The sequence below is a fragment of the Gymnodraco acuticeps genome, unplaced genomic scaffold (assembly GCF_902827175.1).
Source record: "Gymnodraco acuticeps unplaced genomic scaffold, fGymAcu1.1, whole genome shotgun sequence".
Classification (NCBI taxonomy): Eukaryota; Metazoa; Chordata; class Actinopteri; order Perciformes; family Bathydraconidae; genus Gymnodraco; species Gymnodraco acuticeps.
In genome coordinates this window covers 2,757,277-2,780,536 of record NW_022989800.1, presented here as the reverse complement: position 1 = coordinate 2,780,536, position 23,260 = coordinate 2,757,277, and the positions used below count along the sequence as shown (strand labels likewise).

Here is a 23,260-nt window from a genome sequence, read left to right as displayed (position 1 = left end):
TTTGTCATCCACTCTTTATAAACATCTCTCCAGCAAGTGTACAGAAACCACTCTGCCTCCCTTCCCTCTTTGATCTGAATACCAGCAGTCCACTGAGGGACACACAGGTGTGTAACAGCATGAAGTGCCTGAACAACCGGGCCGACAGCCATCTGACCGGGCAGGTGGAGCTGGACAGCATGGGAAACGAAGCCTGGGTCAACCACGGCTACTGTGGCTCTCCTCCGGCCCTGCCTCGAGCTGTCAGCACCATCTACAACCCCCAGCCCCTCTTCCAGGGCTCTATGGACAGTATGTACAAACTGGACACCCCAGGCCCGTTCCCAGAGGAACCAGCATCCACCGGCCAAAGTCTGGTGAAGAAACCAAGAGGCTGCTGCTCTTTTATCAAAGGTGGGAACTCATTCAGTTTACTTCAGTATTTATTCTGTAATATGTACAGCTAGTTTAATCAGCATGGATAGATGGATAGCATCAAAGATCTTGACAAAACCCTTTATCTTACAGGAAACTTTCTCTGGTTCTGTAAATTCAACTGATGTGATTTTAGTTACCTTGCATTTTTGTGGACGATCTCGTTGGCTAGTCAATTTAGGCTTGGTTTTTAATTGCTAAACAACTTTATGTCAACACCAGATCAAAGTTATTTTGCATGAAAGGTCTTTAAAATAACTTCTTAAATCATACAGTATCATAAGAAAATAAATCACTGTAACTTGTCCGTAGGCTTATGGGGCACAACCTTGACTGAAAACACCTCAAACAACAGAGAACTGTTTGTCCGAACCACGCTACGGGAGTTAATGGTCTATCTGGTGTTCCTGGTGGATATATGTCTCTGTAAGTATTCTACTGTCCTACATTTTGCACTTTCAATGTGGATGTCTATCCTTTTGCAGTTGTGGTAGTCTAACAAGCATTTTCATTACAGTCTTTGTATTAATATTAATATTACCAGAAATGTGATATTCGAAGAAAAGTTGAGAAAATGTATTTAAGTTTAGTTGTACATGTGTTTACCTGGATTGAATATAATAATAATAATAATAATACATGGGATATAGCTCTTTTCCTAATGCTCAAAGACGCTTTACATAAAATCAGAACAGAAACAAGACAAAGAAAACAAAATATATATGAAACTAGTGGAAATTACATCAAAATTAGTTCCAAATACAAACGGTTTGCTTTTCCTGCATGAATGGTCCATAATGTGCCTCAAACCCTTAATGCATCACAGTGTATTTCCATTAAGTGAATTGTGCATCAGAAATGCTTGTTGATCAATTGTTAAATGCTTGTCACGATGTTACTGCTTAGGGCACTTTGGACTGCTTATTTGATTTGCCATCAAAAGCTTCCCCCATGCATTAATGCCTACCACAAATGCCCTCCCCACCCATCTGCCTGAAAGCATTGTCCAGCTGAGCATTAGGGGTGAAAAGGACATGGGTACTGCTCCATTGCCATTTAGCGATAAGAGCATTTTGCCTCATCTATTGTTGCTTTGTCTGGGCTAGATGTACACTGTTTGAAGAGGCTATTTACATCAGGCCGGCCTGTTCTCTCTTCAAACAAATGACGGACTCTAATCTGGATCTGTTTGACCGCAGGGCCGTAAACACAGTAATAAGAACAAGTCTTCAATAAGGCCTTGCGTGTCTGCTTCTGAGTTGTCTTATCTTGGACTGTTGAATAGAGCCACATTTATAGCCGAGCCTGTGCAAAGCCAGATAGGAATCAAGGGCCGGCCGTTAACAATGTGCTTACGTTGTCTTTCAGTGACATACGGTATGACCAGCTCGAGCACCTATTACTACACTAAAGCCATGACGGACCTGTTTGTGAATACAGCCAGTGAGAGTGGAGTTAGGTTTCAGTCCATTAGCACCATGGCTGACTTCTGGACTGTGAGTTTTCCTTTAAATCCATTTCCATAATTATTACCAAAGTGAAAATTCAAAGAGAAATGACAATATGAAATGTCTTCTGTGTGCCTTTCAAACGCAATCCAATCTCTCTTTGTATGAACAGTATTCCCAGGGCCCGTTGTTGGATGGCCTCTACTGGACCAAATGGTACAACAACCAGTCCTTGGACAGCGGAGACCAGTCGTTCATCTACTATGAGAACATGCTGCTAGGAGTCCCCAGAATGAGGCAGATCAAGATCATGAACAACTCCTGCAAGGTCCACAAAGACTTCAGTGATGAGATATTTGGCTGTTTCGATGTTTACATTGACAAGAAGGAGGATGACCTTAACTTCGGACTCATCAACGGCACCGCGTGAGATGTTAACCGTTTTCTTCACAGGATTACTTTGGGTCTCCAGTAAGATTTGAGAACTACAGCAATATTTTCTTCTCCCTCTATAGGTGGACCTACCACACAGAGAAAGAAATCAAAGGTTCTTCCCACTGGGGCTTGCTGACCACATACAGTGGAGCGGGATACTACCATGACTTGGGTCGCACTAAAGAGGAGAGCACCATCGTACTGCAGGAACTGGTGGACAACCTGTGGCTCGACCGAGGAACCAGAGCAGCCTTTGTTGACTTCTCCACTTACAACGCAAACATCAACATGTTCTGTGTCATCAGGTAAAGAGCAACGTTGACCCTCTCAATTTTACCCATTAGTTTATACCCATGCATTGATTGACTAAAGTTTTATCCACTTCTTTCAGGTTGGTTGTTGAATTTCCTGCGACTGGTGGTGCAATCCCTTCCTACCAGATAAGGACCGTGAAGCTAATTCGCTACATCACCAACTGGGACTTCTTCATCCTCGGCTGCGAGATGGTCTTCTGTTTATTCATCCTCTACTACATTGTAGAGGAGATTATTGAGTTGCGAATACACAAGTTCTCCTATTTTAATAGCATCTGGAACATTCTGGATATTGTTGTCATAATGGTAAGAAAATGCCATTTTTATTTCGTTCGAACAAGTCCTTTTGGTCTCAAAGAATAAAAGTTATTTTCTTTCTTAGCTCGCCATCGTTGCCATTATATTCAATATTTTCCGTACCATAAAAGTGGACAACCTGCTCGGCAAACTGCTAGAAGAACCCGGTATCTACGCTGATTTTGAATTTCTGGCCTTCTGGCAAATGCAGTACAACAACATGAATGCAGTGAACTTGTTCTTTGCATGGATCAAGGTAAAGTATTGAAATATTTCACTCTAACACATAGTTAAGGAAAATGATCTAGCACCATTGCAAATACTGTGTGATGTCATCTTTAGGTTTTCAAGTACATCAGTTTTAACAAGACCATGACTCAGCTGTCTTCCACACTGGGTCGCTGTGCTAAGGACATCTTGGGCTTCGCCATCATGTTCTTCATCGTGTTCTTCGCCTACGCTCAACTTGGATATTTGCTCTTTGGGACAGAGGTTGAATCTTTCAGCACCTTCGTCAAGTGCATGTAAGAGATGTCTGAAGTGGATCAGCAGGAAATATTTTAATAGAACGACTGATCATACAATTATTTCTTACATTTTTGTAGATTCACACAGTTCAGGATCATTCTTGGAGACTTTGATTACAATGCCATCGACCGTGCAAACAGAGTTCTAGGGCCGATCTACTTTGTCACCTATGTGTTCTTTGTTTTCTTTGTTCTACTGGTAAGTCATTTTGTTACATGAGATGATTGATTTAAAAAGATAAAGATGATCTTCTCCTAATCTCAATTTCGTTTTTCAGAACATGTTTCTGGCCATCATAAACGACACATATTCTGAAGTGAAGGGAGAGCTGTCATCGCAAAAAGATGAGCTCCAGATTACAGACATCATCAAACAGGTAAACACAATGAGACTCATGTTCAAAATGGGAGAAGTTTTCCACAGGTAACAAACAATATGCTTTTTCTTTGTATTCCAGAGCTATATGAAGACATTTACAAAGTTGAAACTTAAAAAAGAGAAGATATCAGATGTTCAGAAGGCGATACGCTCTGGATCTGGAGAAATTGAATTCAAAGACTTCAGAGAAACTCTGAAAGAGTAAGTGAACAAATATCAAAAAGAACAGTATGTGCTAACTTCAGTGTTAAACGTAACCCTCACCGCTCTGATGATCTCGCAGGTTGGGACATGCTGATCATGAAATTTCTGCGGCCTTCTCACGGTTTGACCATGATGGGAACCAAATTCTAGACGAGGACGAACAAAAGAGGATGACAATCGAGCTGGAGGAAAAGAGGGTTTGTGTGAAAGTCTACAGAGTTTTTACTTATTTCAATAAAAGACACAATTATAAGAATGAGTTCATGATAGTGCTACCCATTTCTTTGTCAGGATGCTCTTAGCGCTGAACTCAACAATCTTGGGATAAATTACCAGAAAGATGTACTGGAGAAGCCTCCTGTAACATCCAACAACCAGAAGAACCACTCCAGTCCTACCTTTGTGGATCAGGAAGAGTTTCTAAGGTTTAAACAGTTTTTACATTTATGAAATGTCTTCAATTTTCAAAATGTCTCTACAATGGATGTTAACCAATAACTAAATAACCTTTCTCTTACCATGAAAGACTGGGAAGACAGGTTCTCCAGCTTGAAAGCTCTGTGGCGGGCATCACATCCAGGATGGAGCTAATTATGGAGAAACTGGGATTACAAGAGAAAGCTAAAGGGAACAAAATGACACTGACTGTAAGGAAATACATCATTAAGTTGTTCCTAAACCTTGTTGTATGCATCTAATGCTTTATTTAAAAGATATTAGGGTGCATCAGTTGATGGAGAACACTGAAAGGAATATTGAAGCTATGTATATTAGACAACATTTAATTCAGCGTATCCAAAGTGTCTTACAATAAGTGCAATCAACCTTGTAAATATGTATTTTAATGGCCAGACGCCTATGACGGAAGATGTCTAAACTTTCCATATATATGTATCTTACTTCATAGATATTTTGTTCTTCAGAAAATTGGATTAGACTTTCTCTGTTTTGTTGTTATGAATTTAACATTTTCAACTTTTGTTTACCCCCATCCAGAGTGATGACACGGCCTCGGATGGGAGCGTCCTGGTTTGTGTGGACAGAGAGACGAAGACTAAGACGTCATCGAGGAGACTGGGGGTTCCCCCTAAATCCACATTCAACTCTAAAATATGAGCAAATAGCTTGATACAGAATAATGGGTTGCATGGAAGTCAGCTGACATGTGAGGATGAAAGAATCCCAACGTATTTTGCATCACAACTTTCCAATGTTCAAAGTCAGTTAAAGTCACAATCTGATCAAGATCTGTTTCCTGTTTTTTGGTGATAAGCAGAAGTAGCAGGTGTTTTTGGACCTTTATTACAGATCTCTATAGGGTAAACGTTGGCAATATATTTGACACTCTGCTCCAGCTACTCATTTCATGGAAATGTGTAAATACTGTATAAAAACAATTTTGAAATTCCTTGCTTACGAGGTTACTCCCCTAGAGCTAATATAATAAACTGGTTCAGGTTGAAGCTCAGATATGTAGAAAACTACAATGTATGTTTTAGATGAGACATGGATGTACTTCTACGTATTATTAACGTTGTGTAATATACATTATTTTAACAGTAGGTTAGAAAAGTTGTGTAATATAATCTGATATTATGCAGGGGATGTACCACCTAACATTAGACTAAGTGACGCTTGCTTTGCTTTAGTCATTTCATGTTTATCAATGTTCAAGTTCTATGACAGTTGCTCAAAAGCTTTTGACTTCCTTCAGTTAAGTGAGATGTATAGCTATAATAAATAATGTTTCATGTTTATATGGAATTCATTCTCCAATAATAACCCTGTTTTTGTCCAACTCCTAGGCTGACGACACATTATGCTGTAACTTAGCAAAACATAAATTCATGGGCCCATGAGTAAACCATTGCCAATTCAGGCAATCTGTCACCCCACCAACTCTAAACATCTCTGATAAAGGCCCTCTTTGGCCCCAAAATACAAAAAAACAAAACATATTTCCATTAATTACATAGAATGAACCCAATGGAAAACATATTTTAAAAATGAATCATTCATGTTCAATATACCCAAAATGTCTGCCAAGAAAAGGTAAAAAAAAAAAAAAAGCAAATGTTTTGATGCCGCCTAGTTTATGTAACATTGAGAAAGTACAAACGTATGCTTTGCTTTCAGAGTGCTCTAACATACAATGTATTAGTGTCCAATAAATGTAGAAAAAAAACAGGTTCAAATGTTTCCTTTATTTAAAGTCACTTATTGAGTTTTCCTTTTTAAAATGGAAAATTGATTTCATCCTTTATTATTAAACATCACCTCTATTGTTCAACGTATATGTATTATTGTCATAAAACCAAATTGCTATTACATTCAATATTTGAAGCAACAAATGAATTACATGTCGTAAGCGTGCAGTCTAAGCTGAAACATCACCGGCTTCCTGCTACAAAATGGCACACAAACTTAAAAATGGGGGAATCTACAATGAAAAATGATTTTGGTTTGCAATGGAGCCTCTGCCAATGATGTAATTTGAATTTACTGACACACCAATTAAGGCTTATTCACAAATCATATTGCTGTAATTGTATGATGGCATTTCTACCTACAGTATGTACATTGTTTCGTAAGTTTCATGAAGGTTCGTTAACAATGTTTATATTTACACCCTCAGCCAACATGACCTCTGTTTAATAGTTACACAAAAAATCCTCAAGGTCTAATAAACAAAAAGCGAGAGAGTGAGCTCACAAGGAGTGTGATATACTGTACAGAATGGCACATATGCAAACAAAAGCCAAATGGCAGGACGTCTTTGTGTAATCCTTTTGTCGCAATAGATTTTTTTAAATACTGCTAATGTTCAGCAAACACTGAGGAAATTTAGAGGACTCAGAAAGATATCCGTTGCTCTGACAAATCATTTAAGAAACCTTCAAATTCATGAAATAAAACATCCCATTTCATAGTTAGTCTAAAACATTGGACAATTCGTCTTGACATTGACTAAAGAACAATATTTTGATGTCAAACATGATGCAGTTTTCGTCATTAGGGGCTGGTCTAAGGTTGTTTGCAAAAACTCCCAGCTGATAGAAAGAAATGACTATAAATTAACTGAGGTCCTCAACAGGAAGGAAGAACATATTCAAGATTCAATATCTCTCCAGGAAACCAGCCCCCAGATTCAGCACACAGTTAGTTAGCTTTACAAAGATTGGGGGTTAAGCTGATTTTACAATATTTTCTCTATATAGTGAGCACGTGCTGTAGCCTTTACTTCGAGACACGGGATTACAAATGAGGCTAAAACCCATCAAAAGTCTGTAAAGAACATGCTGATCACTCCGATATAAAACATGAAAAAACATAATTTTTTTTGCTTTTAGAGATGTGTATGTAACATTTGTTTTTGTACACAAAATGCACCCAATAGATACCATGTCCCGCTTAAATCTCAAGTTTCTTTACGTATAATGGAAAGGTAGACTCCCGTTCCAGGGCCTGAATTCACAAAGCTTTTTTCATATTTATCTAAAACAAGCACCACATTTCTATCCAAAGCAGGTTGGTTCATTTTTGTGGGTACGGTCAGTTTGTCGTCATGTTGACCCGCCTAATCTGTACCAAAAACATTTTTGACAAACTGACATAAATCACAAAAATAAACTGCAAAGCTTGAGTGGAATTTTGTACACCGTTTTATAGAATGACAGACCAATGCCCCAAGTTTGACGATAGAGTAAACATATTGACGAGTTTGTAACAAACACTAAAATATTAAAAAGCATATTGGCAAACAGAAATCTGATATTGCCATAGTTTGATAACTCAATATTAATATTATAAAGTTTGAGGTTTCTAGGGCTTGTTATCCTCGTCATGTTCCAGTGAGCAGCTGGAATAATATGATGGCTTTTAGTAAGTGTGCTTTTAACCCTAAAATAACATGTGTATGTTATACATTTTTAGTTATGGAAGGGTTACAATTGTTTTTTAAGGGGCCAAACACTTGTGTCCTTTAACGTTTATTTTAACAAATGCAGTCGTTGTATTTAGCTCTACTTCAGGAACCCCAGTGCACTTTGAATTTGTAATAATCAACAAATAAACATTTAAAAATTTGAAATGGAAACCGACAATTTACACACAATTCTTAAACTGGTTGTTAGGGAGCAACTCGTGTCTACAAAGGCTTTGTGAATATGGCCCCTGCCCTTCTTCTCCTACAGCAGGTGTTCAGATAGAAAGAGTGCCGTGTGGTTTTAAAAAGGGTTGACAACATCCTCTTGGTACTACACTTCTGTTGGGGCCAGCTCACTGCGTTTGGTAGCCAGCCATGCTGAAGTTGGCCAGGTTGGACATGACCTGTCCGGGGGGGGCTGCGGCCTGGGCCGACTGAGACCCAAAGCCCTCCACCCAGGCTGGGGACTGAGACTGCCTGCAAAGAGGCCACAAACATCCAGTTAGTATGACTGTGGTGACCCCCCATCGCTAATTGAGGCACTTAATGACAGAGGTGAAGAAAATAACTTCTATCTTTGATCTTTATTATTAACACAATTTAAAACCAGCCAGACTAATGTTGCCATGTTACTCCTATCATTCTGCGTTGCTATAGAAACACACTGACACCGTCCAGGTGTTTGTTTGTTTGTTAGTGCAAACACAGGACAAAGAATATCAAATAAAAGCTTGTGAATTAGGTCTTTAGAGTCCACTACATAGGTAAGTCTTCTGGCTGTGACCATGTCGTCACATACTGTTTACGAATGAATTGAATACACACTAAAACTTACTCTACTCCAAATCCTTGCTGGTTCCACGTTTGGCCGTACATACTGTAGGAGGGAACTTGCCAGCCATTGGTCACATACTGCCCGTACTGCTGCTGCTGCTGCTGCTGCTGCTGCTGTTGTTGCTGCTGCTGCTGTTGTTGTTGTTGTTGTTGCTGCTGTTGTGGCTGTTGCTGTGGTTGCTGCTGTGGATTCGCATAGACTTGATTCCACTGCCCCCACTGACCGTACTCAACCTGAGTGGAGACGGAGAGCTAAAGAGTGAAAACATGCCTTGAAGGTCACAAATTAGAGGACTGCAGCCGACAAAAGTGGCTCCAATGTAATCCTATAGGGCAGGGATGCCCAACCAGTCGATCGCCGGGAGATTCCCAGTCGATCGCGAGATGTGTCTAAAAATAAAACAGCAATATTCTGTTTTATCGTTAATGTCCTGTAACATAATCTTCCTGTGCCAGAATAATGCACTTGAACGCATCAAAGCTTTGTGATTGGCCGGCGTGACCCCATGTGTCGGGGCGTGGCTGGTGGGCATTGGGCACTATTTAGCCGACGTTGTCCCTCCGTGTCAACAGGAGTGACAGTCCGCACACACACAAGACCGCAATTATGGCAGAAGCAAAAAAGCCCAAAATATAGAATTCTCACTCCGAGTGGGAGGATGATTATTGTTTGTTTATTCCAATTCAAAGTCCATCTGTCTCATCTGCAATGCGAGCGTGGCTTTACCAAAGAAGGGTAATTTAGAGCGGCATTTAAAAACGGTGCACACACGCTACGAGACGGAATTCCCTCCTAATTCTGCCCTACGCTCTTCTGTTCGTTTCGTGCATATGTAACAGAGTTAAACATGTGAATACATCATTATAAGTTTGTGAATGTTTAATTCATAATAAGTTGTGAATTTTAAGAGAAGAGATTGTTTCATTTCATATTTTAAGTTTTGTTTCCCGTGGGAACACCGTCCCGTTGCACGTCTTTTTTTACTTCCGGTATGTATTTTCCACCCTCCGCGGACTGGCCATCTGTAGAATCTAGAGAATCACAGAACAGCCGGTCGTCAAGGGCCGGCTCGATTCGCTGAAGGCCGTCACCGCCCCTAATGTTTTATGTTTTTCAAAGGCATCATTGAAGTTGCACCGACAGAGGTCCGCCGTTTCCCCGCAGCGAGGCTCCCCCCCAGTTGACAGTTCGCTCCCTCTATTTGGACTGGTAGATCTCGGCAGACTGGCAACTTTAAAAGTAGCTCTTGGTTCAAAAAAGGTTGGGCACCCCTGCTATAGGGCAATAGTGCACTGTCAACGTAGTTCTACCTGCATTAATAATGTTTTTGCCACAGACAGGCCTTGATTTTTAGTGTCTGACACTATGATCAAAAAGGATCCTACAGAGAAATAAAACCTTTTTCTTTACTTTTTTCTTCCATCCTGTTTGTTTCTTATAAGTCATTCAGACACAAAAATACCCTGGTGATCCTTCAAATCTCCCATTAGATATAACTACTATGCTCAAGAAGGAAATAATACAACAAATACTGCAAGGCCAAATGAACATCAAAAATGTAATATAACATTTTTAGTCTGTTCATTTTTTTTCCTTCATTTTGCAAATCATATTTCTGTTTCCATTTCTGGGTTGAGGCTATGTCCCCCATGGTCTAGGGGTAAAGACGCCCTCCACCAACCTCTAAGAGAAATTTGCTGCACTTCCTTCTTCCTACCCATCAACTGTTTTCCTGTCGTCAAATGCCCATTAAATAAAAATCTTATCAGTTTTATATCAATGACATTTTCACTACCTGAGGTGGAGTTTTTGCCATATCAGGAGATTCTTTCCCCCAGAAGCACTTCACTATGTGTCCTTCAATGGCTGTGCCGTTCACTGAAACAATGGCATGGGCAGCGCTGTCATGGGTGGAAAACCTTGAAAAAAAGAACAGCAGAGCAAATTTGTCAAACAGGATCTCTTTAAGATTATTAAAACTGAGCTAACGTTTTAAAGTAAAGACAAACATAAAAGGAAAAGGGCTATTAACGGCGAGTCATCGCCTGAACGGCCTGTCATTGAGTCAGTGTGTTTGTGTTGACATCTAGAGGCCAAATGGTGCAACAGACTGAGCTTTACCTGATGAAGGAGTATCCTTTCTCTGGGAACACTCTGATCTCCATTATTTGACCAAACGGGGAGAAGGTCTGACGCATCAGGTGTTCTGAACGAATCAAACAGAGACAAGCTACATGTTAGTCCTCAGGCTATTTGAGTGTATGATAAGTAATAACTGGAGCGTGACTAAGGGCTGTGGTGATGCATCTTTATAGAAAATGACACTTGCCTGATAGTCCCAACTGGATCCCTCCACAGTACACGGTGCAGTTCTGTGGACTGGATTGAGACACGACGTCATCGAACCTCAGCTGCTTTGAGCCATCTGAAATAAAAACAAACAACACTCATGAAGGGAGGATCCTAACTTTATACGCAAAGTTTATAATTAAAACCCACATCTCTTATCTACAATTGTTGCTTATAATCAAGTGGGATGTATTACAGCTCAAAATAGAGCCTGGTATGGTAACATGTGTGTCTCTTATCCGGTCTGCTCTGGGCAGAAGTGCACTGGGCATACTGCCAGACTTGCGCCAGATAAACTAATGTGAATGATTAAAAGGGAAAAGGAGCGAGGAGGGGTCAGTCTCACAGTCTGAACAGCAAATCCACTTTTATGTCTGTCTGCTTGGATATGTCCGTGATTGTCTTTAACAATATTAAGGAAGTAGTTCAATTGCTCACTATGCTGGCAAGAAAAGCCGTTATGTTAATGTGGGCCTCCATGTGGAAACCTCTAGAGATGTGACTCGGGGAATAAAAACAGAATAGGGAACTATATCGAGAGGATGACTCTGCAGGAATGAAAGACACTGTGGGAATCTCTTGGAATATAACATCATCTGGTTGGATGTGGATAATGACTAAGGAAAAAAAGTGGAGTTAGGACACTGGGCAAGAATATGATCCATGTAACGCATTGTAAAGGTTATTGCAATTTCAAGTTACATTATGCCTAATTTCTTTATTGCATTTATTAAAAAATAAATAAATACATGAAACAGTCCTCTTTAATTATGGTTTGCATAATTGGCTTTTTGGGAAAAATGCAATAAAAAGTAAACATGTAAAAAAATAAAAAAAAACATTTCCCTACAATCGTGATGGTTCAGTCCGACTAGAATCGGCATGGCAACATGCCCACTAAGTGAAACCCTGTGTGGGTGTGCAGTGCTATGCAGGGACTTACTGTCCTGGACACTCTTCGGAGCCGGTGGTTTACGCGTTGCCCAGTTGGTCCTGATTTGGCGGCCTCCGAGCCACTGCCCCCCCATGTTATGGATGGCATTCTCTGCATCCTATGAATCCAAAACAAAAGGAGTTACCTCTCTGGATAACCATGAATCTCTAAGAGTATCTGTACCGTAAATCCGTTCTTAAAATATACACAACAGTTTGTATTTAAGTAATATTGAAACTGGTGATGGTTAAGAAGGAACTATGTAATGTTAGATGATACAAGGAGTTGCGGCTTTGATAACTGATGTTCAAATGACTGTAAATGCAGTAAAGTAGGATAATAAACAGAAAATAGAAATAACCTTCAGTCTGTGTTCTTGCACTGGAGCCTTACCAGTTTGTTGTAGAAGGACACAAATCCATACCCCTTTGATTTGCCTGTCGTCATGTCCTTCACAACACGGGCATCCCTGGAGGGAAACGTAAAAAAACAAAAACACTTCAGTACACTCTCCGCTTTAAACACTTAAAACTAAAAAGGAACCACGCATAACACACTGAACTGAATCCTCTGCTCTGTCCTACATTCATTTCATTAGCTATCCTGACCTCGTGCTGAGCACTGACTCGCAATATAAACTCAAAGCAACAATAAAACAAGCACAAAAACATGCAGTCTAGAGTATTGTTTTTAAATATTTTCAGATGTAAAATGGAAGTACTGGAGCACCACTTCTTGTTCAATGTTTCTCAACAGTAGGTTACTCATTTCAATTCACAAAAAGGAACCAGATTATATAGATTACCATGCATTGTTAAAATTGGACCTTGGTGCTCTTCCTACAAATAGAAATATATAGAAAATATCAAAAGAGAGTAAAAGGAATTAAACGGCATACATGGCCTGTTAACAGATTTCTTTTTTTCCCTGGTCATTTCTTTATCACCAATATGGAGTTTGGGGAGCTGCAAATTTCGAAAAATTGACATTTTCAGAAATGTTGGAAGAGGTTCATTGCACTACAAAAACAACACTATGAAAATGAGACAATTTAAACATAGATTAGGAAGAAAACATAGAGTATTGGGTTGTGTTAATCTAGGATAGATTATGTTAATACATAGCATCTACAAATAGACAAATGGAAGGAATGGAATAAATAGAGAAAAAAAACTACATCTGAGTCTCCAGAGTGCACAGATCCTTGCTGTTAGCCTTCAAGCTCCTGTCCAATCCTATGAGCATTTCTGTAAAATAACCAAAGGGCTATTACTTCAATGAGACCCACAACTAGAAGCTGATCAGGTTCATACACACAGCTTACTTTATGCTGACAAATGATCTACTTACCATACCCTAAATATGCAGAGTTAAGCAAGAGTAGGCTACATTTTGGCACTTAAGTCTACAAGTGAGTCACTGAAATAAAGCAGTTCATAATTGACAGGAAATATATTCAATAACGTTAAACTTAGCAAAACATATGATAGCAAGAGTTGGTTTATGGGATAATGGTCCATCATTAACTGTGTTTAAATGCATGGATGCCGTGAATTTGACAGAATTGGAAAATCAAGATGAAACTAAAATGAATTGGTCCTCCCGAACCTTCTAAAGCGTTAGACGTTACTTCTCATTACTGGTCACAAGAGATACAATGGACTCTTCCTCTTGTGTTCATTTGCTAATCCCAGATTACATCCAGAGTAAAGCATAACAATCCCAAAACCAGCTCATCGATTTGTCTACCTGATCATTACCAACAAAATAAGTGTTATTATAATTAGGTATTTGCAGGGCTAGACAAATATGAGTAGCATCAATGCTCCATCCGTAGTCAAGGCCTGTGTTGTGTAAGCTTTTGTTTCCCCATTTACAGTTTGAGTCCCTTTCTCAATATGATCGCTCATGTCTCCTTTGGTGCATTTAATTTGAATTTACTTAATCTTATTCTTTTGGGTAGGGCCCTTTATGTATGTTGGATATCTAGCAGTGGAGAGATAATAGGAGAAGAGGGGAGAAAGAGGGGGCAATGACATGTAAGAAAAGAGGGATGTGGCCCCTTTACCAGGGTGCATCAAGTTTCATACAATATCAAACCATTGTTTTTATTCTAATATAATGAAATGATATGAGATCAGAACAAGCTAGTAGTAACATGATAATAGACAGACAGTTGTTTCGGAACACAAATGTAGAGAACTATTGATATTATAAAGTATCTTAATATTTGCAAACTTTAGAAAAATGTTTGCATTAAAATTATTTTATTGCACGTAAAATAAATAAATAATAAAAACTTACGAGATTTTCCCAAAAGGTATAAAGGCAGCCTTGACATCATCGGTGGTGATCTCTGGGCTCAAATCACCCACAAATACATGGAAGTGATCTAGATGAAGATACAAACAAAGAAACCATGTAATACTCCCTGTTCAACTTCATTTCAGCAGATTAGAAACATCATTGATGAACACTTACTGGAAGTGTCTTTCTTTTGGCTACTTGGAGTAGTGGCCCAGTTTACTTTGACCTCCTGTAAGCAAAGAGTTCATAGAGTCTGAGAAATGTTCAACAACACACGCAGGTCAGAATTCAGAAACCGTTGTGTGTTGATTTAAATTGTAGACCAAAAGAATTGTCTTACCTTTCCCAATATCTTCCTCCCATTCATGGCTGCAAGGGCTGCAGCAGCATCTCTGTGTTCATAGAACTCCACAAAGCAATAGGGATCATTGCTTGTATGCTGCAAGAGACAGATAAAACACAAACGTTCAAAAGGTGGGTAGTAGAAATATAGGCTGCAGCTTAAATCAATGTCTATTTGTATTGTATTCAACAGTGGTGGATTTTTACTATTGGTTAAAGTATACATTGTTGACGTGGCCACCCTCCAAATGTAAATGTCATGGGAAGGAGACATCAAAAGTAAAAGACATGCATGACGGTAAACAACCATGGCTGCTTACCTCTGTGATCATTTTACAGCTTTTGCAAGGCCCGATCTGGGTGAAGAGCTGCAGAATCAAAATCTCTGTTACATCCTTGGAGAGGTTTCCCACATACCTGGAGGGAAAAGAGTGGTTTAATGTAATGAACGCTGGTCACGGTTACAGTTGAACGATTATCCAGGAAACACTGAGGTGGTACAGACTGTAATGCGTAGATATTCTAGGAGCACGTCGCTTATTTCGAGTATTTACGTTACCTTGGTATGGTGAGTTACTAATATGACGTTATAACATTAACGTTAGCTTGACTTTCAAGATGGCCCAACGTAAGTGAAGGCTAGCGTTAACTTCACCCGCGGTTGACGCTTAACATACAGATTAAAAACACATTCGAAATGCGTAATATTTGCATGTTATCTTATGTAAGCGTACCTGGCGTTAGTAAAGCGTTAGATGTGTGTATTGTATGGTGGTATTTGCCAGGGTTGTAAAGTCAGCGGGTAACGTTAGCTAATTTAGCCACCGGTTCCCGACCGTGGCGAAGCTAACGCTACCGTGAGACATTTAAAGATACTTACAGGGTTTTGGGGTAGCTGTCGTCGTCCATGGCCAAAGCCGACAACAAACGTTAACCGAGTGCTGTGTATGATGTCAACGATCTAGTAACAACAACTAGCTAACTAGCTTAGCAGCTAGCTAACCGGGCGCCAGGGTATACGTCACGCTGGGAGTCCAGATAGCGAGCGTGCGTGGGCGGGTGCGTGTGCCTGAAGAGCCCCGGTGAGGTCAGGGTGAGGTAACGAGAAGCTCTTACAGTTTTAACAGTGTAAATCATAAACCCCGTAATACAAATAATTTGTTTAAGTGATTGGTTTATAATTCAATACAAACGCTCAAACAGATTACACATTCACTACCTTATTTATCACATTTAGCAACGACTTGAGGTGATTTTTAAGACTTTTATTTTGAAGTGGAAAGGTTGCGCTTGTTTTACTCACCGGTGTTCGACGGTTCATGGCAGTTTCTCGAACCATGGGGATCTTTCCGGATCTCTGTGGGCACATTCATGTTTGATTCAGATATTCTGTTTTATAGCAGTATGATTCCAAATATGTATTTTGTATTGTTTTTTTACTTGAACAATAATTGCAGTAACTGAAAGTTAGAAGGAAACATTAATTACTGTATTCCCAAATGTTTTATTGTATATTAGCACTAGGGAGCGCCAGAGACAGCTACTTTTACACTGAGTTACTGACAGATGCTGTTATCTCGAAGTGTTTTTTAATGAAAAGGGCAACAAGTAAGATTTCTCCTGTGCCATTATTCTATCAAATGTCCATCAAGAATACTGAGAGTTTTTCTGCAGTCACTATTCACATCAAGTCGTAAATGTTCCAATTTCTGTTGAGCAATACGTAATTCCTTAATCCCCTTAACCACCACCTGACCTGAAGCAAGGACAGGTGGTGGTTAGCAGGTAAATATAGTCTTTTCAGTGATGCCCCTTGGTGCTATAACATAACATATTTAAAACAAAACATGTCACAAAGTATTCTGGCAACATGAACCTCATCTCTGAATGAAGAATCTGATAATCATTTTTCAATTTGATTCATCACTGTATAATTGAGTGCAATGACTAAATGCATGAACTATTGTGTCACATATAAATGAACAATGTTGGACTGACTGGAATTTAATCTGCTACTTCTCACTATATAATAAAGTATACAAATAATATTCCTTTTGAGAAATGCTTATTGAGTGGTGTTAATATATAATCACCTTTTATAGTACTTGGCTCCAATGGCTATGTTATATAGGTTTTGTTTTGGACAATTTGAACACTTTTTTAAGGTATCCAAATCAATATTCTACCACTGCTATCTCTGCATCTTTGAAAAACCATGTAATGATTTCAGACAGTCTCCAGCCAAGGCAGTATGAGTTTTTTGACATTTACAAATAGTTCTCGTCTGAGGCTGAATGGAGTGTTGTGAATTAAGAAAGATTTGTCAATGGGGGTGTCACAGCGCCCACACTGTCACACACCACAGTTAACTATTGCACAACAAATTCAGAGTTCCCTTGGACAGGATGTATCATGTATGCCTGTTGTTATGAAGAATCTCGGGATTCCCTTGACTAATACACAGAAAGTTGTTCTCAAGCGGGGGTTTGGGGACGCACAGGGGTCCATGTTTGGGTGTTCAAAGGTGTATATGGTGATGGTTTCCAGAGGGGGAAGGAGTACTCAGATCTTGCACTAAAGTAAAAGTAGAAGTACCAGAATGTGAATACTAAGTAAAAGTCCTGCAATCAAAAATGTTACTCAAGTAAAAGTACAACAGTGTTAGCATCAACATATTAGAAAGTAGGCCTACCAAAAGTAAAAGTATTCAGAATGCAGATTGGCCCTTTTCAGAATAATATATATTATAATATCATTTAATATAATTATTGATCTGTTTAAGTGTTATCAAAGCAAAGGTGCAGCTAGTTTTAAAGACATTGTATACTGCAGGGCATCTTGTGAATTTGCAGGTGTAACTAAAGTCTTATTTAAGTGTTGATTATATTTCAAATAATTAATTCAAAAAGAAAAAAAGTATTAAATAATTGAAGTGAAGTAAAAGTACATGATTAACCTCTGATTTGTAGTGGGGTAGAAGTAGCAAAAAATGTAAATCCTCAAGTAAAGTAGGCCTACAACAAGTCCCTCAAATTGTACTTAAGTACAGTACTTGAGTAGATGTAGGTTACTTTAAACCACTCATGGTTTCCCCTCCAACTGGAGAGAATATGTCCGTTATATGAAGAGAGCATGGCTTTCTGAGAAATTAAATGCACAACAGAGGTTTAATACGAGACTATGTTAGGGGGTTTGCGACATAACAGCTTTGGGAACCCATGCCACCGTCTCCAGCGCTGTCCGCCCCCGACATTAACCCGGCTATTTCGAGAAACTTCCAGCCCACTTTCCCACGTCACTTCAAGGAATCTTTAAAGCGTCCGTCGCCTGCATAACATGTTTCAGTACTCGACAGCCAGCAATATGAACGGCATGAAGACACAGTCACCGACACTGACAATGGCCAACAATGACAGCGACCCTCTCCCTCTCGGCTGGGAAGTCAAAATTGACCCTCAGACTGGATGGCCCTTCTTTGTGGATCACCATAACCGCACGACCACCTGGAATGACCCGCGACACGACACGAAGAAGGTAACGGAGCGGCGTGATAAAGTTTGTCAGTGTTAGCGGCTAGCGGCGGTACAACTCTTTATTTCTCCGTCGAGCAGGTGTTATGATTTGGTATGCTGTTAAAGACGTGCTACATCACTGTTGTGTATTAATCTTGTTGACGGTAGGCCTTGTTGGGAACCGTCACCTCCCCCTCACAGACAGCTCAGACGCCTATTATAATGGGTGATCACCCCCGTTATGTTCCAGTGTCATGATCTAACTCTATTATTACTCGATGACTCACCATGCAGTATGTAGTAGACTACCTATGATGAGCTTTAGGTATTTCAATGTCGCTTCTTTCATGGTGAAAAACACAGCGACGTCCAGCTCAAATTAAACTTTTTGCCTTACAAGGATTGAGGCTGGTCCTGTTTACTTTGGCCTGTTTGGAGTATAACTGTATGATAGACGCTGCCCGCATATCATGTTCTGCTGGATTTATTACATGTTATATAAACATAAAGGTCTACGGAGTAACCCCAGTTGGCTGAAGTTAACCTCGCAGGCTGCCAGTTGTTAATCTTTCGTCTCACAGACAGACACCGTTGTCCAAAGTTAGTGTCCCAAAGAATCTTCTGGAAAGACACAGCTGTCAGGGGATAAAATTGGTGCAACGGTGCTGGCAGTGTGAAGTGTCCCATACAGAAATGGCAGAGGGCAAAGGGTCGTTAACAGCTACTTCATAACTTTATTTTCGAGCGAAAATGCTACTGGATTACATATAAATGCAGTTTTCTGTTATGTAGGCTTCATTACTTGGAGTTAGTGGGTAGATCATTACCATTTTTTAAAATATAACATTGAGAGGGTGCTGAAGCTCTGAAGCAGACTTGTTGCTCCATGGCTGTTATTAGCAGGTGTCATGTTACTTGGTACAAAAAAAACAATTCAAAAATAGTTTTTTTGGATGAAAATTAAATGTTTTCCTGTTAATTTTAATTGTTTGAAATGCTGGCAAGTATGGATAGTATAATTATTTCCTAATAATTGAGATATAATGCTGTGATTGATTTCCTGTTTTTACAATTGTTTCATTAGTAGGTCCCCAATAAGGAGTCACTTTCAGTTTGATTATTAGTTGTGTACATGTATTCTCAGATGTATGTTCTTTTTTATATGATTAGACTAGAACAGCTGCTAGTCGAAGAATAGGGAAAAAAGCAGTTTTTCAGCATAATATTATGTAAACACAATTCAATTATTTGACTCTTTTATAGGGGAAAGTGGTCAAACAGTGTAGAAAAACAGTTCCCGCTCTGTGTATGACATAATTATTATGAACTAATAACATGTTAGTTTAGAGGGTGTGCCAAAATATTGTGTGCCAGGTGAAAGATATCACTGTGGTTGTGGAGCAACATATCACACAGAAACATAGATTTTCTGACTGGGAATGAACCTTATTCCATGTTAATCAGAAGTTTATTTCATTTATGAAATACTCAAAGAGGTGATACATTTAGCATCCCCCTGTGGATGTTTCACATTTGAACCTATAACCTCTGCAGTTATCTCAGGACTGAGAGAACTTTCCTATTAAAAATACTTACGTTGTTTGTATTAACGCACATGTTTGTTTAGCTGGACAGATTTAGATAATGTTGAATTTATGAAGGTTCATTTGTAAAGGATACATAGAGGAAATGTATGTTACTTATTTTCCTCAACATTAAGCAAAGATTGCTTGGTTAAACAAAAAATAATCTTGCGTTTTGTTAGTTTGAATAGTTTGTATGACTTTGTATTGCTTAAAATAAGAAAATCATCTTCTAACATATTTGATTTCTTTGATTAAGGGATTATAATGTCAACCAAGTACGTATTGTTTACAGTGGTGATTTCTAAACTTTGCGGTTAAATTATTTCTTATGTTTAATCTAAGCATGTCTTATTTAGTGGCTTTCCTTATTGCTCTATCATGTTATTTAAAATAAATTCATTATTGATATTATAAATATATAATAACATATATAATAGCAATTAAATCCATATTCTATTGGCTCAATTTCAGGTCAGGGAAGTGTCATCAAATGGTCCCAACATACCACCAGAACCCAGCCCTCAGGAGACTCAGAAAACCTTTGTGAGGGAGATGAAGCACCCCATTTTGCGCCCAGGTTACGTCCCTATCCCTGTCTTCCATGACGGTGCAGAACTGAAGCAGCAGCAGCATCCATGTTATTCCTACATCCAGCCAACTATTGCACAGAATATCCAGTCGGACGGGCGGACACCTTCCCCGACGCCGGGGCTCCACTGCAGGCCCAGATCACCCCTACATGGATCTACAGATGGCTGCTCCCCTGAGCCTGGAAAGGCTAGCTCGCCTGTTTCACAAACAGCAGAGGTAGGATTTGAGTACACATGCTGCAAAAACATATATTTTTTGTGTAAAATAAATCCGCAAATACTGAATTTTTGTTTCAATTCCCAATATTCTTAAGGTTTACACTGCCCCACATCAACAACCCTCACGCCCCAGCAGCACTGGTTTTCAAGCAGGTTACATCCCCATCCGTGTGATCCATGAGGGTGGAGGAAGTCAAACACCAACACAGGCTCAGTTAAATCCCTCCGTCTACTCTCAGCGCATCCCCTACCCAGAGCACCACCAGCCCCTCCATCGCCATCAGACCGACGAATGGCCCGGCTACTCTGCGGCAATGCAGCCTCCCCGGGAGAGAGCTTCTCCGATCCAACATCGAGATGCTACTTCTATTCACCTCCAACCTCATATTAGATGCCAGTCACCTATTATAACGCAGGTGATGGGAGAGAGACCGCAGGTAATTATTATTTTTGTGTGTTTACACTGGGATTTTCTTGATTTTAACGTCAGTATGTGTTGACCTAAATTGTGATGTCATCTTTTTAAACTTCTAAGGCTCAGCAGCATGTCCTCACTAGAGACCCGCCCCAGAAAATGGAGCAGGAACAACACACCGCTCAGCAGAAACCCGAGAACACGCAGCTCCCCCACCCATCGCACACAGAAGTTGACTTCCAAAAGCCTCAACAACCTCAACAGTTCCAACAGCCTCCACCTCCGCAACCTCAAAAGTTCCAACAGCCTCCACCCCCGCAACCTCAACAGTTCCAACAGCCTCAACAGTTCCAGCAACCTCAGCAGTTTCAGCAACCTCAGCAGTATCAGCAACCTCAGCAGTATCAGCAACCTCAGCAGTATCAGCAACCTCAGCAGTATCAGCAACCTCAGCAGTATCAGCAGGCACAACCTCAATCCCCACAGCCTCAGTATCCTGAACAGTTGCCGCAGCAACAGTTCCCGCAGCCGCAGAAAGTGGAGCAACCACAACAACATACTGCAGATATCAAAGTACAAATACCTCCCAAACCCGAGGCCGAGGACACAACAGTTGTTCCCCCAGAGGTCCCACCTGTGAAGGTTGAGGCTGAACATGCTGCTCAGAGCCCAGTGCATCCAGGCTTGGCTAAAGTACAGCAGATTGTTGCAAGGGTTGCTAAACTGGAGCAGGATGTGAAATGTTTTGAGGGAAAGAAGAATGGTAAGAAATACTTGTTACTGGAGGAGCTGCTGACCAAAGAGCTCTTAGCACTGGACTCTGTTGACCCAGAAGGTCGTGTAGACATACGGCAAGTGAGGCGGGATGGAGTCCGGCGTGTTCAGAACATACTGGAAGCACTGGAGCAGCTGGAGGAGCGGCCATCTAGGGAAATGGCGATGGAGGGAGACAACCAGATGCAGAAAGGAGAGCCCAGAATGATCTCCAAGGAGAATGTAGAGCTGGCAAAGGAGATCTCATAATGACTTCACACTGAAGAGGAGAGCAGGATGACCTGCTGTATATTTGATAGTGAACAAGTCTGTTTCGGCTATCTCTACTCCTCTTCTTTCTACAGCATTTGTGGAAGTTGCATGCATTGATTAACAGTGTTGGTATTTCCTGCCATTCAGCACATAATTGATGGTAGCTCAGTGCAATCATGTTTTCAAGCCAATGTTGTTGCCTTCTATGTTGTGCCAACTTCCTCATAATAAGACAGCGGTCATGGTCAAGGTGTTGTCAACAATGTCTAGTCAAATTGAAGTTGAAATAAGAGGCCTTTATCAATAAATGGAAGAAGAGTTAAAGTATTTTCTTAAGAAGTGTTATGTGTGGCTGTCTTTTGTCTTGATCATATATTGTATGCAGCTTTTCTTAATCCAGTCAGAAAATCGGTTAGTACAAAAGTGCAAACATTGGGCTTTAAAGCAGAGCTCAGTCAACAGAAAAAAGCATTTCCCCCCTTTATAGCCACATGGTCGTGTTGGAGCTGCTTTGTCACAGAGCACAGTGAATATGTTTATTAGATGCTGCTTTTTGGCGCATTACTGATTTTGCCGTCTTTGCACTTTGCCATCATTGAAATGTATCATGCTGAAAGATCATGGGCACTTCATTTGAAATATACAAGTTACACAGGTTTTGATTGATGTGTTTGAGTGTTTGTATGTGCATTGGTTTACTTGTTATTTCCTTATATAGTATTTTGGTACATTTATGAATGTGTAAGGACAAGTTGAGGTCAGATGTGGACCTTACTCGAGATGTCGGACAATCAGCACCTGGAGGAATCATAGTTTAAGATTGTCAGAATGTATAACCACCACAGCCACAATCTGTAACAACGCTGACACAACCCTTCAAAATGTCAACTGTGAGAAAGTGCCCGGTTCTTAAAAAGATGAAGCAAGGAAATTCCAATCTGTAATTTAAAAAGGTTCAAAAATATTCTTAAGATCTCACTAATCAGTTGTGTCCTAATTTGTCACTTTGATAATCAGGTAGGGTCTCTGCCGAACCCACCCTTACAAAATGATAGATTGTGGTATAGTGTTTGTTATTCACTGTTTATGAATAGCAGACTGATGCATTGTTGAAAGCAAATCACGTTGGTATGTTTGAAAATAAAATTTATTTGACAAGGATTTTGACTAATATTTGGGTTCCCACAGATTCTGCAACATTA

At 39.9% G+C, this 23,260-nt stretch overlaps 3 protein-coding genes across 3 annotated transcripts; 2 read left to right on the top strand and 1 right to left on the bottom strand.

Annotated features, from left to right (window-relative positions):
• Positions 1-18: 18 nt before the first annotated feature.
• On the top strand, positions 19-5,782 carry pkd2l1 (polycystic kidney disease 2-like 1). Its single transcript, XM_034225797.1, has 15 exons — positions 19-393; positions 727-840; positions 1,783-1,910; positions 2,035-2,288; positions 2,378-2,602; positions 2,689-2,917; positions 2,994-3,164; positions 3,251-3,432; positions 3,514-3,634; positions 3,714-3,812; positions 3,894-4,015; positions 4,098-4,215; positions 4,310-4,443; positions 4,545-4,665; positions 5,015-5,782. The coding sequence occupies exons 1-15, from the start codon at positions 120-122 to the stop codon at positions 5,132-5,134; spliced, it is 2,412 nt and encodes an 803-aa protein (XP_034081688.1). The 5' UTR covers positions 19-119; the 3' UTR covers positions 5,135-5,782.
• A 420-nt stretch (positions 5,783-6,202) lies between these two features.
• On the bottom strand, positions 6,203-15,811 carry tial1 (TIA1 cytotoxic granule-associated RNA binding protein-like 1). Its single transcript, XM_034225812.1, has 12 exons — positions 15,591-15,811; positions 15,031-15,127; positions 14,709-14,807; positions 14,543-14,597; positions 14,366-14,453; positions 12,455-12,530; positions 12,071-12,179; positions 11,108-11,203; positions 10,900-10,984; positions 10,574-10,697; positions 8,779-9,011; positions 6,203-8,420 (listed from the first exon to the last, which is right to left on the bottom strand). The coding sequence occupies exons 1-12, from the start codon at positions 15,617-15,619 to the stop codon at positions 8,297-8,299; spliced, it is 1,215 nt and encodes a 404-aa protein (XP_034081703.1). The 5' UTR covers positions 15,620-15,811; the 3' UTR covers positions 6,203-8,296.
• A 2,140-nt stretch (positions 15,812-17,951) lies between these two features.
• Positions 17,952-23,219, top strand: bag3 (BCL2 associated athanogene 3). Its single transcript, XM_034224478.1, has 4 exons — positions 17,952-18,244; positions 20,280-20,615; positions 20,713-21,054; positions 21,153-23,219. The coding sequence occupies exons 1-4, from the start codon at positions 18,047-18,049 to the stop codon at positions 22,053-22,055; spliced, it is 1,779 nt and encodes a 592-aa protein (XP_034080369.1). The 5' UTR covers positions 17,952-18,046; the 3' UTR covers positions 22,056-23,219.
• The last annotated feature ends 41 nt before the right edge of the window (positions 23,220-23,260 follow it).

What these genes read in the sequence shown, in the direction of transcription:
- tial1 (XM_034225812.1), bottom strand. Translation starts at nt 15,619, where the DNA reads ATGGACGACGACAGCTACCCCAAAACCCT. An exon ending in GCTGTAAAATGATCACAGAG is followed by an intron (nt 14,808 to 15,030) that starts GTAAGCAGCCAT and finishes TGTCTCTTGCAG; the next exon opens with CATACAAGCAATGATCCCTA. An exon ending in TCCGAAGAGTGTCCAGGACA is followed by an intron (nt 11,204 to 12,070) that starts GTAAGTCCCTGC and finishes TTTTTATTTCAG; the next exon opens with ATGGCTCAAAGCAGCTGAGG.
- bag3 (XM_034224478.1), top strand. Translation starts at nt 18,047, where the DNA reads ATGTTTCAGTACTCGACAGCCAGCAATATGAACGGCATGAAGACACAG. An exon ending in CGCGACACGACACGAAGAAG is followed by an intron (nt 18,245 to 20,279) that starts GTAACGGAGCGG and finishes GCTCAATTTCAG; the next exon opens with GTCAGGGAAGTGTCATCAAA. An exon ending in TGATGGGAGAGAGACCGCAG is followed by an intron (nt 21,055 to 21,152) that starts GTAATTATTATT and finishes TAAACTTCTAAG; the next exon opens with GCTCAGCAGCATGTCCTCAC.
- pkd2l1 (XM_034225797.1), top strand. Translation starts at nt 120, where the DNA reads ATGAAGTGCCTGAACAACCGGGCCGACAGCCATCTGACCGGGCAGGTG. An exon ending in CCTGGTGGATATATGTCTCT is followed by an intron (nt 841 to 1,782) that starts GTAAGTATTCTA and finishes GTTGTCTTTCAG; the next exon opens with TGACATACGGTATGACCAGC. An exon ending in GGACTCATCAACGGCACCGC is followed by an intron (nt 2,289 to 2,377) that starts GTGAGATGTTAA and finishes CTCCCTCTATAG; the next exon opens with GTGGACCTACCACACAGAGA.